This window comes from Macrobrachium nipponense, chromosome 30, assembly GCF_015104395.2.
Source record: "Macrobrachium nipponense isolate FS-2020 chromosome 30, ASM1510439v2, whole genome shotgun sequence".
Classification (NCBI taxonomy): Eukaryota; Metazoa; Arthropoda; class Malacostraca; order Decapoda; family Palaemonidae; genus Macrobrachium; species Macrobrachium nipponense.
In genome coordinates this window covers 12,302,119-12,329,069 of record NC_087218.1, presented here as the reverse complement: position 1 = coordinate 12,329,069, position 26,951 = coordinate 12,302,119, and the positions used below count along the sequence as shown (strand labels likewise).

The window sequence follows — 26,951 nt, the reverse complement described above, 5'->3', positions numbered from 1 at the left end:
AAGATTATGCGGATATGTGGTTCCCGCTTATGCCACATTCCTTAAACATTCTTTTAAGATTCGTATTATACCGCTACTGCACAATCATTTTAAACGGGTATATGTATTTGTGATCACGAACGTGAATCTTTCATCCTCTGATGCTGGTTCAAGCATATTTATATGAGTCATTCCCTAAAAAACAGTGCCTTAATCTTATAAACAATCCCATAAGTCCTAGAACAGCTGGGGTGTGTTCAAACTACTTGAGAAGAGGAGGACAGATTGTTTAAATTTCAAATGCTCTTCGTAAATCGTAACAAAAGGTATTTCAGAATATAAATAGTAGTAAATCTTGTTATGACATTACTAATAACAAGTCTGATAAAATTCAATAACACACTCTGCAGAGTTGCACTCTTATATCTTTCGTAATAAAGAATAAAATAACATCGAATATGTAGACGCGCAAGAGACCGATTTAGTGAACGCAACCTCCCGTTGTTTACAGTCCTTCCGAACTCGCGAGAGTCGTCGTGGGAACATGAAAGTTCGGTTGTCATTTATTTGTTCGTTTAGCGAAATATTCGTCCCTTTACGACGGACTTCCGTCTCTGTCGCCATCGACGTGAAATTCGTTCAGGAAAAGACGCATTGCCTTCATCACATGGTCTGCGAGTGACAGACATCGCGTAACGTAAGGATTATTTCTATTTATATTACATAAACCTTTGTATAGGTATAGGTAAGGTAGGTATCTACCTTCTTATCTCCAGAGGCCTAAAGATAAGGATCGCGGTCAGTTGGGCCCAGACATGAAATTTGTCGCAGGTCTGTCTGTTCATATGTTTAGCTATGATCTATACCTATGCCAGGCTTAAGTACCTAGGCTAGATGTCAGATTGAGGGTAAAGCCAATTTTGTTAAGTACTAAGGTAGATTAGGCTAGCTAGGAGGCGGATAATGTTCATTTCCTGTTCTAACATCCCTACTACTCGGGATTTTAGCATGTAGCTAGTATCTTTCAAATCTTCTTAATAGGTATAATATAAAAAAAAATATTCCACATTACCCACTACTACTACATAGGCAGCTCTTGCAAACTAGGTAGCCTAGTAGTATTTATTAAAGTAAAAATTAAATATACCAATGGACTAAATAGCTATCTAATGAGGATTTTTTGTAAGTTTCAATTTTGCAAAATGCACTTAGGCTAATGACAAAATGTGGCGAAATACACTGTCCACCCCAGGGTCTAGCACTAAGCACTGCGAAATTAGAGTTCGGACTGGAAACTAACTTTTACTGATCACTAGGCTAGTCATTAGCTAGTTGTAGGCATCAAATAAGTCGGGTCGTTATCTCACTGTAGAACAGGCATATGTATTGATAAATAAATAATAATGATTACCCTTACTGGCATAACCCATGGTAAGTTATCCAACTAGAAGGCTAAACATTAATTTGCCAAGTCCTGTGGTATGATTTGATCCCTTCCATCATATTTATAATACAAGTTAAATTTACTGTCATCAAGATTAGGTGAAGATGAGGCTAATCCCGTGTCAGGGTTAGCAAGACACAAGATGCTGTCACGACTCCCATGAACTTATTTGCTTATATTTGTGGGGGATGATCTTGCTGCTAGTGTGTCTTCACAGCAGTGAAGTTTTGCAGTAGGAATAATAGACAATCCAGAGCAGTTCCAACCTAGAACACATAACATACCTAATTATTGGTAATATTGTAATTTGATTCTTTGCTTAATACATGACCTATGTAGTCTGGTGTTTAGTGTTAGTTATAAGTACTGCAACATTAGTCTGTTTCAGTTTTGCTTCCTGTATCTGAGAAACTTGCTATTATTAATCAGTTTTGGCAGATGCGCATGATTATTGAAATTATTTCTAATAGACATATTTTAAATCTGTCAGTGTCCAGAATTCTAGAATACTATATGATTCTTAAACAATTAATGGTGAAATTTTGCATGAATCATTATCACATTTTGGGATTTAAATTATTTTCCAATATTTTATTGTGTTCTCTGAATGTTTCATACACTGTTTCGTTAGGAAATTACTAAGTAACATACCTAACCTAACCTATCCAAGGTTACCTGGTCCTTTCAGTAATGCATAATATTAGTTTGAAAACATTCCATTAAGTTACTTCAATCTGAATGATAAATGTCAGTGGGATTTAAGGTTCTTGTATTTCAATCATTTTGTGTTTTCCTCCACAAAAAAGCCCCACATACCCCTATGGTCCCATGAATTGTAGGATATGACGGTGGGGTCCATTAGCTCTTAAAATTACCCATTTGCTAATAAAATCAATCGGAAACATTCAAAACATACATTAAAACATAATATATAGTATTTTCAGTCCTGAAGTGCAGTAATGGTTTATAGTAAAATTGGATCACCTGAAGAAAAGCGACCCCAACACACGCTGGGTTCGCTTTTCTTCAGGTGGAAAATATTGGGGTCGCTTTTGTTAAGGTGAGGAATTAACGGGTTACAGTAAGACCGTGGCGGAACGGCGCTTCGCGCCTTATCCGCATATTTAGAGATTCTTGGCAAGCTTGGTATGTATTGGCAAGAGGTAATGTTGCGCTGCACGCGCTAGCCACATGGGTTACAGTAGGTTTGATTATTTTTGTACTGAAATTGCAAGACAATACGCTTTTAATTAACTATTGATTGTTTGTCTAAATTTATGTTTTTAACAAATGTTTAATAAAGTAGTTTTTAATGAATATATATCTATATTTTTTCTCCTTTTTTCTATAATATTATGAGCTAAAGTGGGTCACCTGAAGATTGGAGACACCAACAAGCAGGGGTCGTTTATCTTCAGGTGGAAAATATTGGGTCGCTTTTCTTCAGGAGGAAAATATTGCGGTCGATTTTTCTTCAGGAGAGGTATTAGGGGTCGCTAATCTTCAGGTGATCCATAAAATTTTACATGGTTAAAGGAAAATTTTACTCCAATGGGCATTCACTTGAAAATGGTAATTCCATATGGATAATTATATTGAGACTGCTCTATGCATTGTTGTAAGTAGTCTTTTGGAAGTATGGATAAGAGCAAATTTTGTATTCCTGGTTGACTTGATTTTAGTGTATTTTTGATTAAGTTGTATATGAACTAATACTTATAAATGAATTGCAACCCATTGTTGTAATTAATGAACCCGTGGGATATTAGGAACACTACTTACGGGGCTTGAATTGTCAAATGAACTATAAAGTTATGTAGGGTACATTCAATTTAAAACTAATTCATACAAAGATATGTAGGGTACATTCAATGTAAAACTAATTCATACAGACTGCAGTCATGACTAAGGTAATATTGAATTCTCAGTGTCTTAAAAATGAAGCTGTCATGTATCTACGGGGCAATTACTCTTGTTAATTGAGTTGTTGACAAATTTTTGTTCTGATCACACATATCTGTTGTTCCCTCATGCTTCTTTATAACTGTTTTCCACTTAAAATAGTGTATTTTTGATGAGAGTGTTATGTCTGGGCCCCAAAGGTTGGTGCCATGAGCTTTAAATACAGTGGCATTTGGCTTTTTGTGGTGGTTCTTCGTTCCAGATAAAGAATGCTGACGTGTCATTGTTATGTTATCTACAGAAGGATTAAAATGTTTTGTTAAGTAATTCAGCGTTCACCTTGTGAAGCATTATTTCATTAACACCTTTATCTTATCACAGATGTTTGTTAATCTACAAGGCTGTTTTTTCTATCATATCTCATTCTCTCCTTTGCTGCCTTTCAGAGGGGATCGCTCTCTATGAAGTGTACTTAACATCTATAACATATTTCATGAGGCAAGTCTTTTTTTCTGGATATTTTATGTTTGTGCATTTTGGTAATTGATTGCAAGCTCTAAGAGTGATTGACGTTGGAAACCTGCTCTTATGATTTGATAAATTAAGAAAAGGTCAGTAAAGTAGGACAGGGCCAAGTTTGAGGAAGTAAAATAAAAGGAACACGTGAAAAGTAGAGAACAGAAAGCATTGGACCTGCAGTTGAAGGGATGTTCATTAGAACCTTTTGTATTGTAAGTGTTACTTGATGTAAGATTTTTGGTGTGTTTGTCCCCATTCTAGGCATTTCACCCTGAGAACCAGTTGTCATTAGGTACATTTTTGTTGTGATTTGTGGTCAGGACTCCTTTTTTTTTTTTTTTTTTTTTTTTTTTTTTTTTAAACAAAGCCATAAGTCCAGACAAAGGATCTACAAGCAAAACAAATGCCAAGAAGACTCAGTATTATGATTGCTACAAAAGCTTCATAACATTGTGCTTATAAGAAACACTTTTAAGTATAGTGTTATCATCAGACATTGAGGAAAAGAAGAACTAGGAAAACAAGCTGAAAATATGGAGAATGTAGATTGATAACTGAAACAATATTGGAAAAAGGTAAGACACTTATATTTTTTGTCTCAAAGCAGGGGATTATGATTTGTTTTGTCTTAAAGCAGGAGATTATGATGTGCTAGAATGGACAAATGGAATAAGACATAATTTATTAACAAGTTACCTTTGGCCCTTTATAACTTTTATATATGTTGTTTAAATTTTCCAACTTTTGCCCATTGCTAGACTTCTGTATATGATGCATAAGATGGAAGTTGCTAATATAAAAGTTGGGTGTAGTGTAATGGTTTACAAAAAGATTCATATGTTAACTCATGCAACTTATGTCCGTAATATAATCCTCCATAGAATTTCAAAAACAAAATAGGAGTGCCAGGTTTTTGCTTGCTAGTGCATCTGGTAACATTTTTCAAATTGAGTGATAGCTGTACTTTGAGTGTTGTATCACCTGTTCATATAATTTTTTCATATTATTTACCATGACAATATTAAGTTTAAGGTTTTATTTGTTATGTATTCATATAAGTGGACAGTAACCATTAGGTGACCAATTTCATTTTTGTGCATGTTCCCTATAAGCACCTGCACATGGCTTTTAGGGATTGCAGCTTAAAATTTCATTGTGTAAAGCTAAGTTTGCTATTGATGGTGAATGCCCACATATCGGTTACTCAAAAGAGTGGGAGCCTTTGATGGAATAAGACAAGCTTAATCTAACAAGAATAACAAGGTGAATTTTTAGCAGTGCATAGAACAGTTTAGCAAAGCCCATGTCATGTCATGGCACAGTGAATGTCCTTACCTATGCATTTTCTTTGTACTAGTTTCTATTGTTGTTCATATTATAGATTCTGAAAAAGGTACAGTGGGCCCCCCGTATTCGCGTTCTCCGGATTCGCGGACTCGCACATTCGCGGATTTCTCTCGGGAACGTTTCCCCGCATTATTTACGGAAAATTCGCGTATTTGCGGTATTTTTCTATGAGAAATATCCACAAATTCCTGGGTTTTTTTTATCAATTTCATCATAAAATGCACTTTTTGTGACAAAACTATTGAAAAAACCAAGTATGAAAATTTTTAGTGGTTTTTCTTGAGTTTTAACTAACAAAATAGGCTGTTTTTAGTGTTTTTATAGGGGTTCCAAACATTCGCGGGTTCTAACTATTCACGGGGGGGTCTGGTACGCATCCCCCGTATTCGCGGTCCACTGTAGTATAGAGTTTCAGTTGCTGTTATTTTTACAGAAATATTTTGGTGAAAAGTATGTTATTACATAATTTACTTCATCCACAGTCTTCAACTTGTGTTGCTAACCTTATAGATTTGTTTTTATTCATTTAAACATTCAATTTCAGACAATGGAGGGGGTTCGATATTGCTTAATGCAGTTGGAGGACTACATCAATGAAATATGTAAGGACACACCAAGTTGGGAAATAATACTTAAGACTGTTGGAGTGACACTGATACTTGTTTGGTTGAAGGGCTTCTTGTTCCAAGATGAAAGTAAGTTGTTTATCTAAAGTAGTATATGTATGATATGTCAAACATAATACTTATTCATCTCTCAGTGTTAGTTAGAAGAGTATGTTTCCAGTATTGAATTATTGCAGTTCAAATCTAAGTTGGTAATTACTTTGAGGCATGAGTTCCTGTGGGAAGTATGCACACACAAGAAAAGTGTGTTTTGTAGTTTGATGATGCTATGATAACTTGGTAACCTAGTAGTTACTGAGTAAAGGCAAGTGATATTTTTGGTGGTTTATTGTAGTAGCATCTCGGCTAAGTCACAGCAGGAAGACTTCTTCTTGGGCAAAAACAAACAACATAGTTTTCGTTCTCTAGTTCATTCTTGGGAAGAACAATATTTTTGGCGATCGAGGATTCAAGAAGGACAATTTTTGGTGATTGAGGGAAGACTAAGTTCTGTGTACGGGGTGGTCATTACATTTGCAGTTTTAATAGTTGCTGTGGAATTGGATGAGCACTCAAATCTGGACTTAGGTATAGCATTCAGATGAACTGGAACAACCAGTCTACTAATTCCCCCTTTGAGGGCCATCAGGCTAGGGCAGTAGATGCGTTTTTTCAATTTTGGCCCAGTTCAGATGCAAACTGTGTAGATTTAAACAAACTCCCAACTAGCTGGGCAGTACTTCCACTCCTACCTTTGGTAACTGTTACCTTAATCACCTTGCAAAAGTTTAACGGCCAGATCTAAAGACCTCAGGTTTGTATGTATATTTGGAAAAACACAAATTACTTAAAAATTTGTCTTATTTTAACAAATATATATTATTTTAACCTTCATGTACAATTACCAAACATAGCAATTATGAAAACTTGAAATGTTGGTTGATAAGGATAGGTGTGCTTTCAGAGAGACAGCCTTGCCAATGATAACCTAGGCACTGAAAAGGTGATGCCTTCTTAATTTATTACTGAATAGTCCTGCCCTTGGAATTCTGAAAATTTTAAGAGCATTTTTGAAAACAGTTATCGAATATGAATAGAAGGCAACAAGCTTTAGAAATTAATATCCAACACTAGAATGGTCAAGCCAAATCAATATTAAATCACCAAGTTAGATATGGAGACTCGCAAAAAATTAATGCCACAGCTACGTAGGTCAGTGATAACATAATAACTGTCTAAAGTATAACCTGTGTTAAAGCCATCAAATTTAAATTTTAGTGAAGGGAGATGAATTCCAACACCAATAGTCAACATAAGCCCATCATTCATAACACATGAGTGATCAGTGGACTTTTAATCATGAGTGAAATTGGGCAAAATGGAACCTTGAGAATTATTACAGCTTAATTAATTGTGGCTTAAGCCATCATTTAAATACCACATCTGCCATTCAGTGTGACATACCTCAAGCACATCTGTTCCAGTGAATTATTGTGAAGGAATAGGATCACTGTGTCAGTGGTGCATAGCTATGTGGTTACTTATTTAGTCTTTATCATGGTTTTTTTTTTTTTAGTATTAGAGTGGCGTCTCTTCCCAGTTCCTTAATTGTAGTTTAGTCAGCTTTGTTGAAGGGTTTGAAGGGTGATGATTACAGCCAAAATAAAGATTTTAGGAGTAAAATCTATTCATTCTACTCGTCCTTCATCATAAGGCTCCTTCCCTCTTCCCCACTTACAGATCCAAGAACTGACTTGAGCAACAAAACTAGGTAAACAACAGGAACTTTCACTAACAGTCAAGTTCAGTCCTGATTACTTGTTGAATGGCGCTCAAGATAAAGCAATGATGAAGAGTTTGTACAACAAAAATAGATTTTATCCTTAAAATCCTTATTTTTGTTGTAATTATACCATTGTAAATTAGTTGGATGGGATTACTGAGTAGCTGCAGTACTATGGATAGCTTCCCAAGTTAAAATGCAGATCTTTTACCTGTAGGTTTGTTTACAAGAGGAAAGAAAACGGTCTTCAAGTTGGCTCGGAAAATTCCAGCAGTCAGAAATAAAATAGAAAGTGAAGTTGCAAAGGTAAGTGATAGACTTATTTGTGTTTGTGTAATTGTCGCTACCCTGAATTATCTTTGAGGTTCTTTTATCCACTCAGAAGTGGCTGGAACCTCAATGAATAAATTAATACCCAGAGGGTGGACCTACCTGTGAAACAATCTCTTGACACAAATATTATACAAAAGGGGGTAAAAATACACTAGGTTTCAATATTATTATATTGCTATAAAAGGTTTCAGTATTATTATACGTATTACCATAAATCTAAGGACAATGTTGTTAGTATTTTTAGTTTGTGGTAAAAGTTACTCATTCTAATCTGTTTTATCATACAAGCTTTTTCAATTTAGATTGACAGAAGTAGTCCTTTAAAACTGTCTATAATAACAAGAAATCTCTGAAGATATTAAGTTTTTTTATCTACTTTGCTAGAAAAACAGTAGTGTGTTTGTAAGGTGAACATATTTCTTTTACAGGTATCTGTCTCAATGAATGAAACCATGAATAAGAGCATTGATTATGCTCCATACATCACAAAATTACCAGCAGATGGATGGAAATATGACCACGTTATTGATGAAGCTGCAAAATATACCAGATATGGTGAGAAACTATAAAATTATTTATACACGTAATTTGCAACATGAAAATTTGTCAGAACTTGTTCCAGTCTTCCGGCTTAAGTAATGATAAGTATGTGATTACGTATTTATGTTTCTGCAGGTGATAGTAATTAATTAATCTGCTTTCAGGTCATTACAATTGGAAAGAAGGTTGTGCCTCGGGAACTGTGTACAATTACAATAAATCATTAACAGACTTGACAACAGAAGTGTATGGTAAGATGAATTTTCTTTTAAAACTTCTAAAAAGTGTGCAAAGCAAACTGTACTCTATTTACTGCATAATTATTTGCTTCTTTTTACTTTGAGCTCACATTTATAGTTTTGTTCAGTACTGCTTAGTGTTGTACTGAGACTGGGCTTATGGTTTTTTTTTGTACTTTGTCATCATATCCTTTTTTAGCTCACTTTTGTTTTTTCCAGGCTTAGCTGCATGGTCTAATCCACTCCATGCTGATGTTTTCCCTGGTGTGCGCAAAATGGAAGCTGAGGTTGTAAGGATGTGTTGTACAATGTTTCATGGTGATGCTAAAAGTTGTGGCTGTGTAAGTTCTCCTTGACTTCAAATTATCTTGGTACAGTATAGGTCTTGAAGGTTTATATGCATTGGGCATGTTAGAGAAAGGTTGGGTAAGTGTCAGAAAAGTAATAGACTTTGGAAGTAGAAAGACAAAGGAAATGTTTTGAGGGATATGGACTGTAGAAGAATTTAAGGAGAAATATACAAGACAGAACTCATTTCATATTTAATCCTATATTGGAAAAATTTTGCAAAAAAGTCTTAAAATGTAAATGATGAAGATTCTATCATAGCTGTGGTTGGCGGTGATCTTGTGGGCTAGTTATGGGTGTTGGTAGCATCTTGTATCTTGCTTAGACTTTATTTTTGTGGTTTTATAGAACGATGTGAACACTGCTCGTCATTTCTCTAGTACTATCTAAGTGTGGACTGGGAGAATATATATAAACCCAGTTAGCTGCAGGTGAAAGCACTCTTGTTAAAGAAAGTTTCCATGTTGTCTGCTAAACAGTCTCACATTTTTTCTTCATTTTATTATGAGCCAGTGTATTTAGCAAGTGTTCTTTGTTGAATTCCTTTCTTTGTATATTATTATCACACCCAACAAGTGTTTTGTTTTTAGTGGCATGTATCTTTCATTTAAAATTTTTATCAAAAAAGAATATTTGTATGTGGTTTTAATATGAAGGTATGAGTGTGTGTTTTGTTATACTTTAATTCATTGTACCAGAAATGATTCACTATTTTCGGTGTAACTAAGCAGTTTATTGTTTTTTTTATATTTAATTATTTCACTTATTGAAGTAATATTCTTCAAACGGGAATGTGCTGCTGGACTTTCCAGTCAGTTTGAGTAGAATTATACTTACATTAATGGTGTTAGAGTTTTACTTTAGGGTGTTGGTACTTTAACTAGAGGTCTCATTCGTTCTTTGCTATTGATGGATGTTAGTAACGGGTATGGTGGCTGCCATTGATGGATGTTATAATGGGTATGTTGACTCTTCCAGTTTCCAAAAAGGGCAATTAAAAAGCTAAACGGTCAAGTCCCTGTCTCCTAAGTTGCTGTGTGGCCTTAAGTAAAACAAAGGACTTGTTTCAATTTTTATAAATGTTTATATGTAATGTCTTAAGTTTCAAAGATCCCAACTTTTTAGTTTTTTATTATACTTTCAATTCTTCATCCTGCTGTTGACCTTTGTGCCATTTTAGCGAGAAGTGGCACACTGGAGTGGAGAAATTCCATATGTGGTCTGCAGAATGTCAAGGAATGAGATAATTGTTTGGTTTGATGTTTCAACTCCAGTTGCAGTCATTTTAATAAGCGTCTCACAATATGATTTTTCTTTATAGCTGGGCATAATAGCATAATGAAAAGTAAGTGATATTCATTTAAAGAACATGAAAATTCATTTTTTTTGCTTTTTACAAAATTGAGGCCAATTTTTGGGCCTTCACAGTTCCTTGACGCTCCATTTTAGTGTTAAAAGGGGCTCGTGTGCTTGATTTCTGGTAGCATTTATGAACTGTGGGTTTGTAATGAAAAGTCTGGTGTTTAAAAATAATAATTTTGTTATTTACTTCGACTAGATTGTGGTTAGGAAGGATAATGGAGACGCTGCAGAAAATCATAGATTTAGCTAATTGGAATTAGGGTTCTATCTGAACACTAAAGATAATTTTAATGTAAATACTTTTTTTAACCAAATGGAAAGTGTCCTTCTGACAACCTCTCTATAAGGAGTTTAGGAGAAGGAAATGACTATGCTGCATTGTTAGCTATTGTATTCAGAGCTTCACAGTTATTGTTATGGAAATGAATTGTCACAAATATGATGTCAGAAAAAGTCTTACCATAACATTAGCAAGGCCTCAGAGGTAAAATGACTTAAAATAATATACGAATTGAATGCTGTAATGAATATGTAAATATTTAGATGATGGATAAATGCCTGTAATACAAATGGACATGCATGTATGGTGCTACGCGAGTGGATGATCTTTTGACTCAGGAATAATGCCTCTAGACTTTAAGATACAAATTGTGTTATGAAAATGATGGATGATGGGTGTATGAGTGAAACGCTTTTGAAACAGGGCAATTTCAGGTTATATATGTTGTATGATTTTTTTGTAGCACTTGGAGCATGCATATAATGTGTCACTGATTTACACCAACAGATTACATCAGGGGGAACCGAAAGCATAGTTTTAGCTTGCAAGGCGTATCGTGATTATGCAATTAATGTGAAAGGAATAAGAAAACCCGAAATTCTTGTTCCTGTAACTGGACATGCTGCATTTGATAAGGGTAAGCTCTAGAATTATGTATGTTACCAAAGTTTGAAATCCTAAAATTGATTTTTTTTTATAAATAAAAAGCCTGTTTGAGTAGAAAAAGTCTGTGATTAGAGAGGGACTCAATAGCAGTCTGTATTGACTAGCCTGGGAAGGGACCTCAATCTCTAGTGGTAGTATCTCAATGGGTGGCTGTATCTTGGCCAACCTACTACCTCCATCATTAGGTTATTTGTATCCTAGATTTTCTGGGATTATTGCTTTTATTTATGTTGTGCTCTTGGATGTGGAATCCCCTCTGCTACATTAGTTTTTATTGGCTTTACCCTTAACAGTATAGACTGTAACATTTGTCATCCTCTAATGGATCTGAAACAAAATAAGGGCATAGTAACTTGAGAGTATACAGAAGAGATAGGTTTTAATACTGAAGATCAATTGAAGAAACTTGCATGTTTGTATTGATCCAACTGATCTGAATCATCCAATTCTGGGACTTTTTAGTTGCTCAATCCTTTCCACTTCAAGATTCTGGCCAGTTATGAAAGTGCCTTTTGTGAAACGTTCAATTTTTGTCAAAGGTTTTTTCATGCAAACTGTTACTGTACTTTAAATGAGTGTCTCTGTCATCCAACTCCACCAATATCTTGTAGCTCATTAATCGTATGATGTAAATAAACAGACATAGTATGTTTAGCTATTTGAGACCCTAGGATCCACCTATGCATGTATAGTACTGCCAGCCGACTGCCATTGAGCACAATATAAATGGGATTTAATGCATAACTCCTATACCATTTAATTGATAAAATGAGTCATGTGGATGACATTTTCAAATTTGTGGAACCTGAGCTTACACTCACAACTCAAAGGTTAGGAGGGTCTGAAAAGTTACAGCTATATTGTGGCAAATGAAAGGTTCAACTATAAGTAATACATATGTATTAAAGAAATACATTAACAAATAAGACAATTTTTTTTTCTAGCTGCTCAGTTACTAGGAATGGCAATCAAACACGTACCTATTGATCCAGTGACCATGAAAGTAGATATTTCAATTATGAAGAAAATGATAAGTTCCAGAACTTGCATGGTGAGTGTTTTGTTTATTGTTATACAGTGATGATAATTTTCTGTTATATATTTTGTGAAGTTTTAAGTGTAGGTATCAAAGTTATGTTGACATTGCCTTCCTTGATCTCTTAGGTCCCGAGTTATTTACTTTTACTGTTTGTTACATCAGCCATCATTGATCAGACACAGTAACATTACTAGATATAGTAAGTTTTGTGCACTAAACATAATCTTGTTTTACTCTGAACTGTCAGCTTGCAGGTTCTGCTCCTCAGTTTCCTCATGGTGTTATTGATCCCATTGAAGAAATTGCATCCCTGGGTGTTCAGTATGACATTCCTGTTCATGTAGATGCTTGCCTTGGAGGCTTTCTCATTGCATTCATGGAAGAGGCAGGCTATCCTTTGGCACCTTTTGATTTTAGAGTGGAAGGCATCACTAGCATATCAGCAGACACACACAAGGTAACTGGTCTTTGGAAAATTTGTCTAGTAAAAGTTTATTGTTCTATTTTGTAAGTTCTAAAGCACTTACCTCATGCAAGGCATGGACTGTCCACTTGCACAAGCATAGAAGGTACTAGAGATTTAGTATCTTAATTCTTACAATCCTCAAGTATTTTCATAGTACTCCACTGGCTTATAATACAATGGGATAATTAGAATCTCACCCTCCTGCCTGAATAGTGCTTCAATGAAACTAGAGAGAGACTTGTTTTGAATAAAAGAAATGGTACTTTGTTGCAAAATCTGATATATTGTGTGCTCAGTGTTATAATTGTTGCATTAATGCTGAACAAGTACAGCCTTTTTCATGTAGTACCTTATGTAAACCATGCAGCTTTACAACAGCCCAGGAAGATCTTTTATCAGGCTCAGAGATCTGGATAATAATAATAATCCTTTATAATAAGAATAATAATAATACAACAGTTGTAGTTGCATAACACTGACATTCTAGTATCTAATATCATTAATGTAGAGATGATATATATTGCCTTCAAGTATCGGATATCAGTAATGTATAGACGATTTATATTGCCTACCATTTGCAAGAGGATGTGCGTGTAGGTTTTGCATATTCATGCAGGTAAGCTACACAGCTTATTATGCCATCATAATAATAAAATTAGCACAGATCAGAATTCAGGAAACAGAAAAAAAAGCTACCAAGCATTCAATTGCAGTAAACTTAGTCATGGTGAAAAGGTACTAAGATTTGCATTTGCCTTAACATCTAGATTTGTTATACTGTCTATATCAGCATGAAAGTACTATTTAATTTTTTAGTATTTTGATTGGATTAGTGAATAGTAGCAGTCTCATGAATACAGTATGTCTTACATAATATTAATGTACATTGTTCCTTGAACAAAGTCTGAGTTTTCTTGATGTTTTCTACTCATGAACCAGCTCATTATTATGATTCTTTTAATAATTGTGCATGATTTTTTACTTATGAGAAATTTCAGTTGAAGAGTAGGGATGATTTACAATTTCATTTTTCAGTATGGTTATGCTCCCAAAGGTACTTCAGTAATTTTATACAGTGATCCAAAGTTTCGTCATCACCAGTTCTTTGTAACTCCTGACTGGCCTGGTGGTATATATGCAACTGCTACTATTGCAGGTTCTCGTTCAGGCGGTAAGTTTGCATGGATATGGTTCATTCATTTTGTACAAGAGAAGAAAAGTAGTATGTTTACACACTAAAATATTGATTCACATGTTTTGACAATAATGCCAAGTGCAAAATGTCAGTTCATTATTTATGTAAATTTTAGCAAATGAAGTAAATTATGGCTAGTGATCTCAGCTTACTTTAATTTTTTTACATGTATAGACTGAGTGTACATAGAGATTTTCTTTACATACTCTGTAACTGTGTGCATAACACCTCTTGCTATTCAGCAGTGCTGCATTTCCTATTCTTATGTTTTTATGAATAACTAGTGATATTGGGGGTAGAAAGTGTGAAGCATTCATTTTGGGTGGTAGTTGTATACCATACTTTTTTATTCTAGGAGAGAAGTCTGGGTTTTGGACTTCATGTAATATGCCTCAACAAAAATTATAATTTTGTACATGAACTTTCCTGTCAGACATATACTTAGCTTACGTCTGTGACGTCACGACAGAATTCAAAACTCGCGGCAAACGCGACAGGTAGGTCAGGTGATCTACCTTACCCGCCGCTGGGTGGCGGGTGTAAGAACCAATGCCCCTTTCTTGTCAGATTTTTTCTGTCGTCGGTGTCGACTACACCTGTTGTCGGTACCTCTTGACAGTTGGATTCTTTTCTCGTTTTTGCCCTGGATTGTTTCTATGGATTTTTGGTGAAGTACCTGATCTTTTGGCCTGGCATTCGCGGTTTGTGGACCGTTATTTGACTATTCTTTGGATTTTTCTTTGGATTCATGATGTCTGATGTTGATACTAAGAAAACTGCTATGTTCAGAGTTTGTTGTATGACTGAGTGTAAGGTGAGGCTACCGAAAGCTGCGGTAGACCCTCACACAGTATGTATGAAGTGTAGAGGGAATGAATGCACCTTTAATAACCCTTGTATTGAATGTGAAAAGCTGAATGAGGATGAATGGAAGTCTTTGTCTTCCTATTTGAGGAAGCTTGAAAAGGATAAAGTTAGGAAAGCTTCTTCTAGGAGCAGTAGTAGATCTCGTATTAGCGAGTTGGATGTAGATAATCCCATTCTAGACGTAGCTCCTTTGCCAGTTTCAGCTCCTGCTCCCTGCATCGAAGCCGAAGATGCGCCTTCGGAAGTGGCCTCTATGAAAGCCACCATTCGCAACATGGAGATGAAAATTAAACATTTAGAAGGTAAGAGTGATTCTAATAGTGATTTGTGCAGTGATCCCAGTGCAGTGGAGGGTGCGTCTGATCGGCTCCCTAATGCTTCCAGGCCTAGACCTCTTCTAGACTCCCAGTCCCAGTGGAGGAGGAAAGTCAAAAGCCGCAGGAAGGTTAGGGAGAACCCCCACCGGTCAGGCGTCCCCTCGGTAGCGCCTGTTGCTCGTTCCCAGGCTACCTTGGATCGCGCCAAGAGAGAAGTCTTGCGCCAGTGCTTCTCGTCTTCGCCTTCGCCCTCTCCTAAACGAGGATGGAGCTCTTCGGAAGCCTCGTGCCCTTCGAAGAGAGACTGGCATGCTCCCTGCGCCCTTCCCTCCAGCCCTGAAGTTTTTTTGGAAGAGCCTGAGGTGGAAGCGAAGAAACGGAAGAGATCCCTTGAGTATCGTTCTCCGAGCAGATATCGAGCTTCGTCACCTGTTCAAGATTTTGTGAATTCTCCAGCAAGGGTTTTGGCTAGTCTTCAGGCGCAGATTTCGGCTCTGGCTGGCTCTCTTTGTGTGTCTTCTCGTCGTAAGAAGGACGTCTCGCTTCCTGTAAAGAAGTCCAGGCTCCCCTCTCCCGACTCTCTTTATTCGACGGAAGCGGCCCGCTCTCCTGGACGTTCGGAGTCGCGCAGGAGACTTTCTACATCGGACAAGATCCCGTCTGCGTCCAAGCGCCAGTTGCCTGATAGGCATGATGTCTTAGTTTCTCCTTCGGACGAGGATCAGGCGTCTCGTAGGCGATCTTTGCCCTACAAACGCTCTTCTCGAGACAGGATCGCTCCCCTTGACAGGCACCAAGAGCCTAGTAGGCGCTACTCGCCTCGTAGCCGCTCCTCGTCTCGCCTCCACTCTCCTGTTGACAAGCGCCCTAAATCGGACAGGCGCTCTTTGCTTGGCAGGCGCCAAGAGCCTGTTAGGCGCGTTTCTCCTGGCAGGCGCTCTTCACCTGAGTATCGCTCTCCTCGAGTCAGGCGCCGGGATCCTGGCAGACGCTTCTCCCCTAGTAGGCGCTCGTCGCCAGAGAGCCTCTCTCCTCGGTTCAGGCGCCAAGAGCCTGGTAGACGCTTCTCTCATGGCAGGCGCTGTTCGCCAGGTAGCCGCTCTCCTTTGGACAGGCGCCAAGAGCCTGATAGAAGTTTTTCTTCAAACAGGCGCTCTGCTCCTGAGAGCCGCCTTGCCCCTGTTAGGCTCCAAGAAACTGGAAAACGCCCTCCTCAGGACAAGAAGGATTTTTCGAGTAGGCACGTTCCAGAAGTTTTGTCTCCAAGAGTCAGACGTCAAACTTCTTCAAGAGACTTTTCCAAGGATAGCCGCGCCTCTAAGGATCATGATGGTTCTTCAGCTGAGGAAGAACAGGATCCCTCGGAAGAAGAAGGACCCAAAGACTCCTCCGTTAACATATTTGCTCCTTCAAGAGTTCGGAGATATCCTTTCTCCTGTGGCTCCTCCTCCGCCTCTCTCTTTATTCTCCACATCGAAGACTTCGAAGGTTTCATCTTGTGTAAGGATGAAGCCTACAATTTCCATGAAAAAGGCGCTTAGAGGTTTTGGGGAATGGCTCCTTGCTAAGGAAGAGAAAGGGAAGACTGTGTTTTCTTTCCCTCCGTCTAAGCTGACTGGCAGATTAGGTTTCTGGTAAGAATCGGGGGAACCCTTGGGCCTCGCTCTCCCTTCGTCTGCGGACTCGGACTTCTCTTCACTGGTGGATTCCTCTCGTCGATCCGCCCTCCTGTCTGCCAAGACTACGTGGGGGATGAACAAACTTGACCACCTACTGAAGGGAATGTTCCGAGTCCTGGAAGTTTTTAACTTCCTTGATTGGTCTTTAGGAGTTCTGGCTAAGAAGACTCAGACCCCGGATTCCCTGTCTCCTGAGGATCTTAACAGCGTCCTCACTTGCATGGATAAAGCAGTGAGAGACGGCTCGAGTGAAGTCTTCACTTTTTGGAGCGGGAGTGATAAAGAAGAGGTCAGTATACTGTTCGTTTCTGACTAAGGCAGTTTCTCATGTGCAAAGAGCCTCCCTTCTTTATGCTCAACTCTCACCTCTTCTTTTTCCCAAGAAGATTATTCAGGATGTCTCGAGTGCCCTCTCAGCCAAGGCTACTCAGGACATGTTAGTCCAGTTGGCCAGGAAACCTCGTTCTGTTTTCCAACCCAAAACCAAGAAAGAGACTCCACTGAGGCAGGAGCCCTTTCGAGGAGGCCCCTCTGCCAGAGTTTCTTCAACTATAGAACTAGACCTTTTAAGAGAGGTAAACCCCTCTCTAGGTCAGTCAGAGGGAAGAAATAGCGCTCAAGGACTCCAGACATCAGTGGGTGCCAGACTACTGAAATTTGCCGACGTCTGGGCCCACAAAGGGGCAGACAATTGGTCCCTATCGATTGTCAGCAAAGGATACCTCATTCCCTTCTCATCAAGGCCACCATTGACGACGACTCCGAGGGAGTTGGTGGCCAGGTACAAGGACCCCATCATGAATCAAGCCCTTTCTCTAGCAGTAGATCTGATGCTAGAGAAGGAGGCTATAGAACTAGTGAAAGATCCCCGCTCTGCGGGTTTTTACAACAGACTGTTCCTAGTTCCGAAGAACTCAGGAGGATGGAGACCGGTTTTGGATGTAAGCGCCCTGAACGTCTTTGTGGAAAAGAGGAAGTTCGCCATGGAGACGACTTCCTCAGTGTTCGCGGCTCTTCGTCCAGGGGACTGGATGGTGTCACTAGATCTTCAGGACGCTTACTTTCATGTGCCGATCCATCCCTCTTCACGGAAGTTTCTGAGATTCATGATGGGAGGAAAGATCTTCCAATTCAAGGCCTTGTGCTTCGGCCTGTCGACTGCACCCCAAGTGTTCACGGGGTTAATGAAATACGTGGCGCTTCGGCTACATTTGGAGGGAGTGAGGGTGTCACTCTACCTCGACGACTAGCTAATCAGAGCAGAATCACAAGAAAGATGTCTGGAGGACCTACAAATGACCCTTACATTGGCAAGTTCTCTGGGGCTTCTGGTGAACTTCCAGAAGTCTCAATTAATCCCCAGTCAAGAGCGGATCTATCTGGGGATTCGGATAGTTTCTCTGGCTTTTCGGGCTTTTCCGTCGCCAGAGAGGATAGCTCGTTGCCACGAGAAACTAACGACCTTCCTAGAGAAAGATGCATGCACAGCGAGGGAGTGGATGAGTCTGCTGGGGACACTCTCCTCGCTGGAGCCACTCTCCTCGCTGGAGCAATTCGTTTCTCTAGGAAGGTTGCATCTCAGGCCTCTACAGTTCTTCCTTTACCAGAACTGGAGGCCTCTCTCCCTAGAGTGTTCCCCCTTCCAGGTGCCTGACACTTCTCTTGTCCCGAGCGTCGCTCCCCAACCTGCTTCCGACGTGTCGGAAAACAACACAAGCTTGGGGTTCTCCTTCAAGATCTCAAGGGGAATCAAGAGGGACCTTCGGTGGTGGGCGGACCCACTCCGATTTGTGGAAGGAATGTCTCTGCACATGCCGAACCCCAACCATGTGTTGTTTTCCGACGCGTCGGAAGCAGGTTGGGGAGCGACGCTCGGGACAAGAGAAGTGTCAGGCACCTGGAAGGGGGAACAGGTGTCCTGGCACATCAACAAGAAAGAGTTGATGGCAGTTTGGATGGCATTAAAAGCCTTCGAGCCCCACGTCCAAAATGCTATAGTTCAGGTCAATTCGGACAACACCACAGCCTTGGCATACATCAAAAAACAGGGGGGGACGCACTCCTTCTCCCTGTACGAAACAGCAAGGGACCTTCTGCTGTGGTCTCAAGCAAGGAAGATCAGTCTCCTCACCAGATTCGTACAGGGAGAAAGGAACATCGGCCGATCTCTTGAGCAGGAAGAATCAACTCCTGCCTTCAGAGTGGACCCTCCACTCAGAAGTATGCCAAGACCTGTGGAGAAGATGGGGCAGACCTCACATCGACCTCTTTGCAACAGCAAGGAATGCAAGGATAGAACTTTACTGCTCCCCAATCTCAGACCCAGGGGCAGTAACAGTGGATGCGTTTCTCCTAGACTGGACAGGACTAGATGTCTACGCCTTTCCCCCCTTCAAGGTACAGGGACAAACCCTCAAGAAATTTGCGATCTCGGAGATGACAAGAATGACGCTAGTAGCTCCGTTCTGGCCCGCCCAAGATTGGTTCACAGAGGTACTGGAATGGTTGGTGGACTTTCCAAGAGCACTTCCACAAAGAGTAGATTTGCTCAGACAACCCCACTTCGACAGGCATCACAAAAACCTCCCCGCTCTCAATCTGACTGGCTTTCAACTGTCAAAAGTCTTGTCAGAGCGAAGCGGTTTTTGACAAAGGCTGCTAAGGCTATCACCTCAGCTAGAAGGCCTTCGACCCTTAAAGTCTACCAGTCGAAGTGGGATGTCTTTCGCCGGTGGTGCAGAAACCAGAAGTTTTCCTCTTCCAGTACCTCTGTGACTCAGATCGCAGACTTCCTCGTTTTCCTCAGAGAAAAATGCGGTTTGGCAGTCTCTACCATCAAGGGCTATCGGAGCATGCTGGCTGCAGTGTTCAGACATAGGAACTTAGATCTTTCGGATAACAAAGATCTGCATGATCTATTAAGATCTTTTGAAACTTCCAAGAAAGCTTCAACCGAAGTTCCAAGTTGGAATCTGGATGTGGTTCTTCGTTTCCTAAGGTCCTCGAGGTTCGAGCCACCCCAGTTAGCCTCCTTCAAAGATCTTACGAGGAAGGCTCTGTTTCTCATGGCTTTGGCATCTGCTAAAAGGGTTAGTGAGCTTCATGCCCTAGAAGGAAGGGTAGGTTTCAAAGGAGATTCCGTGATTTGTTCCTTCCTTCCTTCGTTTTTAGCAAAGAATGAGAACCCCTCAAATCCTTGGCCAAGGAGCTTTGAGGTTCGTGGATTATCTGCCCTAGTAGGGGAAGAACCCGAAAGGGCTCTTTGCCCTGTTAGGAGTTTAAAATACTACCTTCAGAAGATGAAAACCCTTAAGGGCATTGAGGACAGACTATGGTGCTCTGTAAAGGACCCCAGTAGACCATTGTCTAAAAATGCGCTGTCTTTCTTCATTAGAAGTCTAGTGAAAGAAGCACATAGATCTTGTAATGAAGAACATTTCAAGCTCCTAAAAGTTAAGGCTCATTAGGTGAGAGCCATTGCCACTTCCTTGGCCTTTAATAAGAATATGTCTCTTCAGAATTTGATGAAAACTACATTCTGGAGATGTAATTCAGTATTCGCCAACCACTACCTTAAAGACGTCAGGATTATGTATGACGAGTGTTTCGCATTAGGCCCGTACGTATCGGCGGATTCAGTGCTGGGGCTGGGAGCTGGAACATATCCTTTGTAGTTTTTTCCCCCTGTTTTTGGTATTGTGTTCATATGGTTGTATGAAAAATGATGCAGGTAGGCATCTTTTTCTATTCATAGTACTAATAACTTTAGTTTGGTTAGGTGATCGGATTTGGTTTGAAGCTCCCTGCGTTGGTGGTGGACAGGTTTTGTCATAGAAGAGGGCGAACCCCTGTTGACATGATCCGACTTGGATTCTACTAAGTAAGCGGATATCAAATCCCTTTAGTAGACCCAAAGAGTCTTTTCAGCTGTAGGTCACGCCCTCGCTGTAGCTCTTATGGCTATGCAGACTAATAGACAGTACCTATGAAGTCTTCAGCCTAAACAGGTAAGAACCAAGGTTATTTATACCCTACAACAGGTGTTGTTTTACCTTTTCTTTGTTATTTTCTGTCTCTTACCCTCCACCAAGGGTGTCAATCAGCCAAGTATATGTCTGACAGGAAAGTTCATGTACAAAAATGATATTGTTATTTTACAATAAAGTTTTGTACATACTTACCTGGCAGACATATACGATTGATGGCCCGCCCAGCCTCCCCTCAGGAGACAGGTGTAAGAGAAAAAATCTGACAAGAAAGGGGCATTGGTTCTTACACCCGCCACCCAGTGGCGGGTAAGGTAGATCACCTGACCTACCTGTCGCGTTTGCCGCGAGTTTTGAATTCTGTCGTGACGTCAGAGACGTAAGCTAAGTATATGTCTGCCAGGTAAGTATGTACAAAACTTTATTGTAAAATAACAATACTATCATGTTAAACATGTTGAATTGGATTGTAACAAATTACCCTGTTCTTGCATTTGTTATAGTCATCTAATACACCGTGATTTTGGTGGTGTTAGGAAAGGTGTGGAAAATTGACAATATAAATATCTTGTAGTATCTTTGTATTCAAAACCTTTGACTTATGGTTGCTCACATAATAGGAAGCAATAAAATGTACATATATTTATGATGGATATTTTGTTTTTTTGTTTAGGTATCATTGCATCATGCTGGGCAGCTATGGTTTATCATGGTCTTAGCGGTTATGTTGAACTTACCCGCAAAATTGTGGAAACTGCTCAGAGGATATCGAAGGAGTGAGTGTTTTGAAAATTAAATGAGAGTTAGACAAAACTTATGTAATATCTTAAAATATTTCATGAATTCTTTTAATGGATGCAAGTTTTTAATTTTTATGGATCACAGAACTGTTCATGTCATACTATGTCCATCACCCCAGGAGTATTTAATCCTGATATAAGTGAAGAGATTGCAATGTGTAAACATCATATTCTTCTTATTCTGTAGGTGCAGTAACATTCCAGGGATTTTTGTTTATGGAAACCCTGAAGTTTCAGTGGTTTCTTTTGGATCTGAAAAGTTTAGTATATACACACTTGCTGATGCCATGAACAAAAGAGGATGGAATCTGAATTCTTTACAGTATCCAGCTAGGTATGTATTACAATTTATATTATTTGTAAAATGAATGTCTTTTATATTTTTATTTGTCTTAACTTCTGTAGGTGTAGTTACATCTGTAAGTGTTCTTACTATAATCTCATTAGAAATAGGAATAGAGTACAGGCAGGTATAAGGAAGGACCTAATCCAGGCTTTTTGTAGATGTTGAAGTGGTATTTTTATACATATGAAGCATTAGAGAGCATATTAAGAAACAAAAATGGTAAAGGAGTAGATCTCTGGAAGTTTTAGATAATACAGCAGGCCATCATTTTATCATTAGCATTGAACATGAGTTGGGAGTACGTACATTCTCATGAAAAACATAGAGAAAAAACCAGGAAGTTCCAAAATGCAAAAATTGAGTTTGCTGTGCATCAATCAATTATGGCAGGAAATCTACGCAAATTGGTCTTTCAGATCTTTGATGTATGTAAAATAAGGCAGATTGTAAGTCTTGAGTAAAAGTAGATGTTACCTTGTTGTTTTGTGATTGCTTACACGATCACTGCTAAGGAGTCTTGTCACACAGTAAGAACTACTACTGTACAATGGTTGAGTAAATGCTGAACGGACAAAGTCTTTTTTATATAATATATATATTTTGTAGTACAGTAATCCTTGAACAAAACTCTTATATGTAAATGGCAATTGTATTTACATAACATTTAAATTGTAATTTAGAAACTATTTGTAGTATGTAATGTTTGTAGGGTATGCATAAGTTAGGTATATACAATTTTTAGCTTAGTCAGGGTCCTGCAAATGAACTCCTGGCTAAAAATAATGGCTGACTTTGTTAATGCTTAAAAATTTTTTATGTAAACTAATACTCAGGACACTCTAAAATTACAATGCTGCCATTTAACAACCATTTACAGTCAAGCTTTTATTTTTTTTGTCCCTAATTTACTAATAGAATATGTATTAATTCCAAACTTGGGTATCTATGGCTTGACAACTTATGAAAAAGCTAGGCTATATTTAGTTGTTGGAATCTTGAGATGTAAGCCAGCCATTGAAAAGCTTATCTTTTCTCTTGGCTTGCATTTTGTGTAGTTTAGATTGAGATCTAGTATCCAGAATTTTAAGTTATGATAATAAATAATGTATATACTTAATTATTCACTGCTATTTTTTATAAAGACTGATATTCCATTTTCAAAGATTAGTTTTATCATATATCATGGTAAAAACTCATTCTCATTGTTTTATGGTCATGTAATTGTGGCAAGGGTAATTTTCTCTTCTCCTGTCAGTGACTGTTTCTTGTTGTGTTTCGTGTGCTGAATTTTTTCTATTTTCAGTGTCCACATAGCAGTCACTGTTTTGCACACACAGCCTGGAATTGCTGATAAATTCATAAGTGACATGAAGGAAATTACACAGGATTTGATTGAGTCTCCACCAAAGGTGGAAGGTGAAAGTGTAAGTTATGAGCTACCAATTTTATATAGGAGATCAAGTTTTGGTTTGCAGTTTGTGAGTCTTGTGTTTTATGCTAGAAATGTTAATTGAAGATGTGTTCTACTGTGTTTTAGTGGTTGACTGTATTGTATTTTCAATATTCACATAGTCATCTGCTATAATTAGTACAGGAATTAATACGTATTAGTAATTATAATAATTATTGTTATTAATAATTTTTAATATAATAAAATAGGTTTATTAAATCACCTTTCCAGATTGATAGAAGGTTTATTGAATCACCTCTCCAGATTGATAGAGAGACCAAAGAGAATGGATGATAAGTAAAGTATAGAAGGCACACACAACCTTTATTTTGGTAGTGTAGCCACTGTTTGTCCTCATGGAGTTACTCTTATGGTTCCCCCAGGGCTCCATAAGACAGACCAACAAATAACAGAATTCTCTCATGGTTGGTCTTAGCCAGTATAATGCCTGTGATAGACATTGCGATAGTGTGTAAATGGACTCGTGGAAAAAGGGCTCTTTCCCTTGCCTACAGCGATTATCCAGTTATCATGCTTTTAGGTTTACTGTCAACTTTTAAATTTTTTCAAATTGCATACAGTATTGGGTTTTTTATTGAAAATCATAAGTCATTGGTGTTTTTGTTGTATGTAGATAATTTTTGTTTTTGGAGTAGAAAGGAAAATTTCATTTTCAGCCTAACTTCTGGAATTATAAAATGGATAGTGACACCTGGGTAACCATGTGAGTGATGCCATTTAAGACTCTCAGCAGTTACCAAAAATAGATTTTTCCTTTGTCAAAACATGTTTTGTAAGTACAGTACCTGTAGTGCACTTTCAAGGTTGTAAGTGGTACTTCCTTAAGATGAATGTTGCGGTAACTCTTGCTATGTAGCTTAGATTTTATTTGAGAGATAACTTTTTAAAAAAAATTTAATTTGTTATTGGAATGCAATCTTATAAAAAAAGAAGTAGCATGTCAGGAATTGGAATACAGTATTCATACTGAAGGGACATCGGTGATTAGTAGGTACACAACTATCTAATAAGCACAATTTGATGAATAATTTATTGAAACTTGTTCAGTAAAGACCACTCTTCTTTTTTAATAGTTCTGATACCCTTTGCAAGATTCCCTTCTCTAATTTTGATCGTGGAACTCTTTTGTCATTTGATGCAAACTGTTTGTGCCTAGAAGGGTGAATAGACATTTTTTTCTATAAAATGCTAAATTTTGTCATTTGATGCAAATTGTTTGTGCCTAAAAGGGTGAAGAGACTTTTTTTTTTATATACCTAAAACACTAAATTTTAAGTGTTTCAAGTAGTTTGATCTTTTTCTATAGGCTGCTATGTATGGAATGGCTGCTAGCATCCCAGATCGTTCAGTGATAGGTGAAATTGCATGGGTCTACCTGGATGCTGTCTACTCAACCATAGGGGCCAAGAAACAGGAGCCTGTAGTGAGCAACGGTATAAAGAATCCTGAAGAATAAAGAGATTGTTATTTCATATCTCTTAAAATAAACCATCTTTCTGTACATTTGTGTTGTCCTTATGTATTATATATAGTTATGGCAGAATGCTATATAAAATTATCATGCATGAAGCAGTTTTTTGGTATGTAGTTTGCAGCTGTTATGGGAACATGTTCTATATGCTCCTTTTAAGGCTTCCTCTAAATGAGAATTTTTCTGGATTAGCTGATAGTGCAAAACAGTGATAAAATTTGTGAATAATTGTGGCTGTTGTTGTACAGTAATATGTTTGCACACATACATATGCCGAGTGAATTGCTGGCCAAAGATATATTTTTGAGCAACAAATAAAATTTCTTGAAACATGTTGCATTAACCCAAGAATTTGGTGTTTCTCAAGTAACAATTCAGCTTCAAGTACTTACCACATTTTTAAGAAAAAGTAAACTGTAGTTTTAAAAAATGTTTACCACTAATTATGTTATTATCCTAATTTTTTTTGCTTTTAAGTAACTCCTTAGTATGGAAAATATTTTTCATCTGTTTGACTACAAAGCTATTGTCATGATGTAAAATACTTGTAAATCAAAGTACGTATAGAACTTTTCTAGCATAATCCAATTCTTGATATAATTCAAGTAAACTAGAGGGCTTTTCATTAATGTGTATGTATAGTCTGTTTGCTTTAAATGAATTTATACTTTGTAACCTTCTTTGAGAACATTGAATATAGCATATTATTATGTGACCAGCCAAGTGATTGTTGATTAAACTTATTTGAAAATGAAGGTGCAGACACCACCCTACTTACAAACATTTCACTTACAAACTTCAGAGATACAAACAAACAGGATCGCAAATTAAAATTGCGTTCAGAGCGCTCGCCTTTGCCACCTGTAAGTTCAAAATTGGTTTTGTGTGCCTATTCTGTACACATTAATGTATGTACAGTGTATTGTGTTTTAGGATGAAATAGCATACAGTAGGTATTGATTTTATATCATAATGTACGTAAATAGGCATGAAGAGTAGTACAGTAACCAAATTGTAAACAATTCAACATACAAACAGCCGTCCAGAACCTAACTCATTTCTCATTTGTAAGGGTAGTGTCTGTATATACTGTTTATTTTGGTATGCTAGACATTCAGTAAATGCATAAATAGAGAAATATTTCTTTTTTCAATTAGTCTACATGTCAGAGGACACATTCTCAGAAGTAACAGATGTGAATATATCGTCACACTAATTTTTTATTTTAACTTCAGAGCAGTTTCCTGAGAGGTCACATTACTTAAGTAAGTTTGCCCTGGATTTAGCACAAATGTAATTTTATCATGAATAACAATCTTGCAATTACAATTTTTCTTTTAGCATCCAGTAATAAAGTCAATTACCATAATTTGTTAGTTTCTTATTGAAAAGATGTCCGTCCATTGTTGTAGATTCTTTTCAACTGGACTAAAATAGAAAATTTGGTGTTTACCTATATATAGGAAGTGCTGGACATAAGATAACTGTTAGAAATTTGTTATTGATTGTTTACAAAAAAAGAAAGCACAAACTAGTTAAAATACTTAGCTAAAATTTAGGTTTTATATTTTCTCTGAAATGTACTTTCTAGAGGTATACAAACTATTAGGAATATGCACATAAGCTTATGATTTTGTTGCTTTTGTAAAATATGAGGATAGTTTCTTTCAAAAATTACACTTGAGATATGATGAGCTGATGTAAAGTTTATAAAAACCAAAAGGAAAAGGACTTCAGATAGAAACATTCCTAAATCATTCAGGTGCTGAGGCATTGACTGCAGATGTTATTACATGGGTATCATTTCCTTGACTGTTTCATGTCCATTTTCAAAAATGCTCAGAATCTGCATTGGAGCTTTTAAATCTCTAAATATATGTATTGGTAAAAGAATGTGGACTTACTTTTATCCCTACAGTGTGGCATTGTGTTAGTGGAATGGCTGTAATCAAGGTTGTAAAGTGAGT

The 26,951-nt window shown here is 37.8% G+C and overlaps 1 protein-coding gene across 3 annotated transcripts; it reads left to right on the top strand.

Annotated features, from left to right (window-relative positions):
• Positions 1-474: 474 nt before the first annotated feature.
• LOC135202287 (sphingosine-1-phosphate lyase-like) lies at positions 475-26,877 on the top strand. Of its 3 annotated transcripts, XM_064231596.1 has the most exons (15): positions 475-676; positions 3,772-3,823; positions 5,736-5,886; positions 7,797-7,885; positions 8,341-8,467; positions 8,617-8,703; positions 8,911-9,032; positions 11,189-11,318; positions 12,292-12,398; positions 12,634-12,843; positions 13,888-14,023; positions 21,570-21,672; positions 21,884-22,030; positions 23,346-23,466; positions 24,820-26,877. In XM_064231596.1, the coding sequence occupies exons 3-15, from the start codon at positions 5,739-5,741 to the stop codon at positions 24,967-24,969; spliced, it is 1,677 nt and encodes a 558-aa protein (XP_064087666.1). In that variant the 5' UTR covers positions 475-676; positions 3,772-3,823; positions 5,736-5,738; the 3' UTR covers positions 24,970-26,877. The 3 variants fall into 3 exon arrangements, with proteins under 3 accessions (XP_064087666.1, XP_064087667.1, XP_064087668.1); XM_064231597.1 differs by lacking the exon at positions 3,772-3,823; XM_064231598.1 differs by lacking the exons at positions 475-676; positions 3,772-3,823 and adding an exon at positions 4,230-4,419.
• The last annotated feature ends 74 nt before the right edge of the window (positions 26,878-26,951 follow it).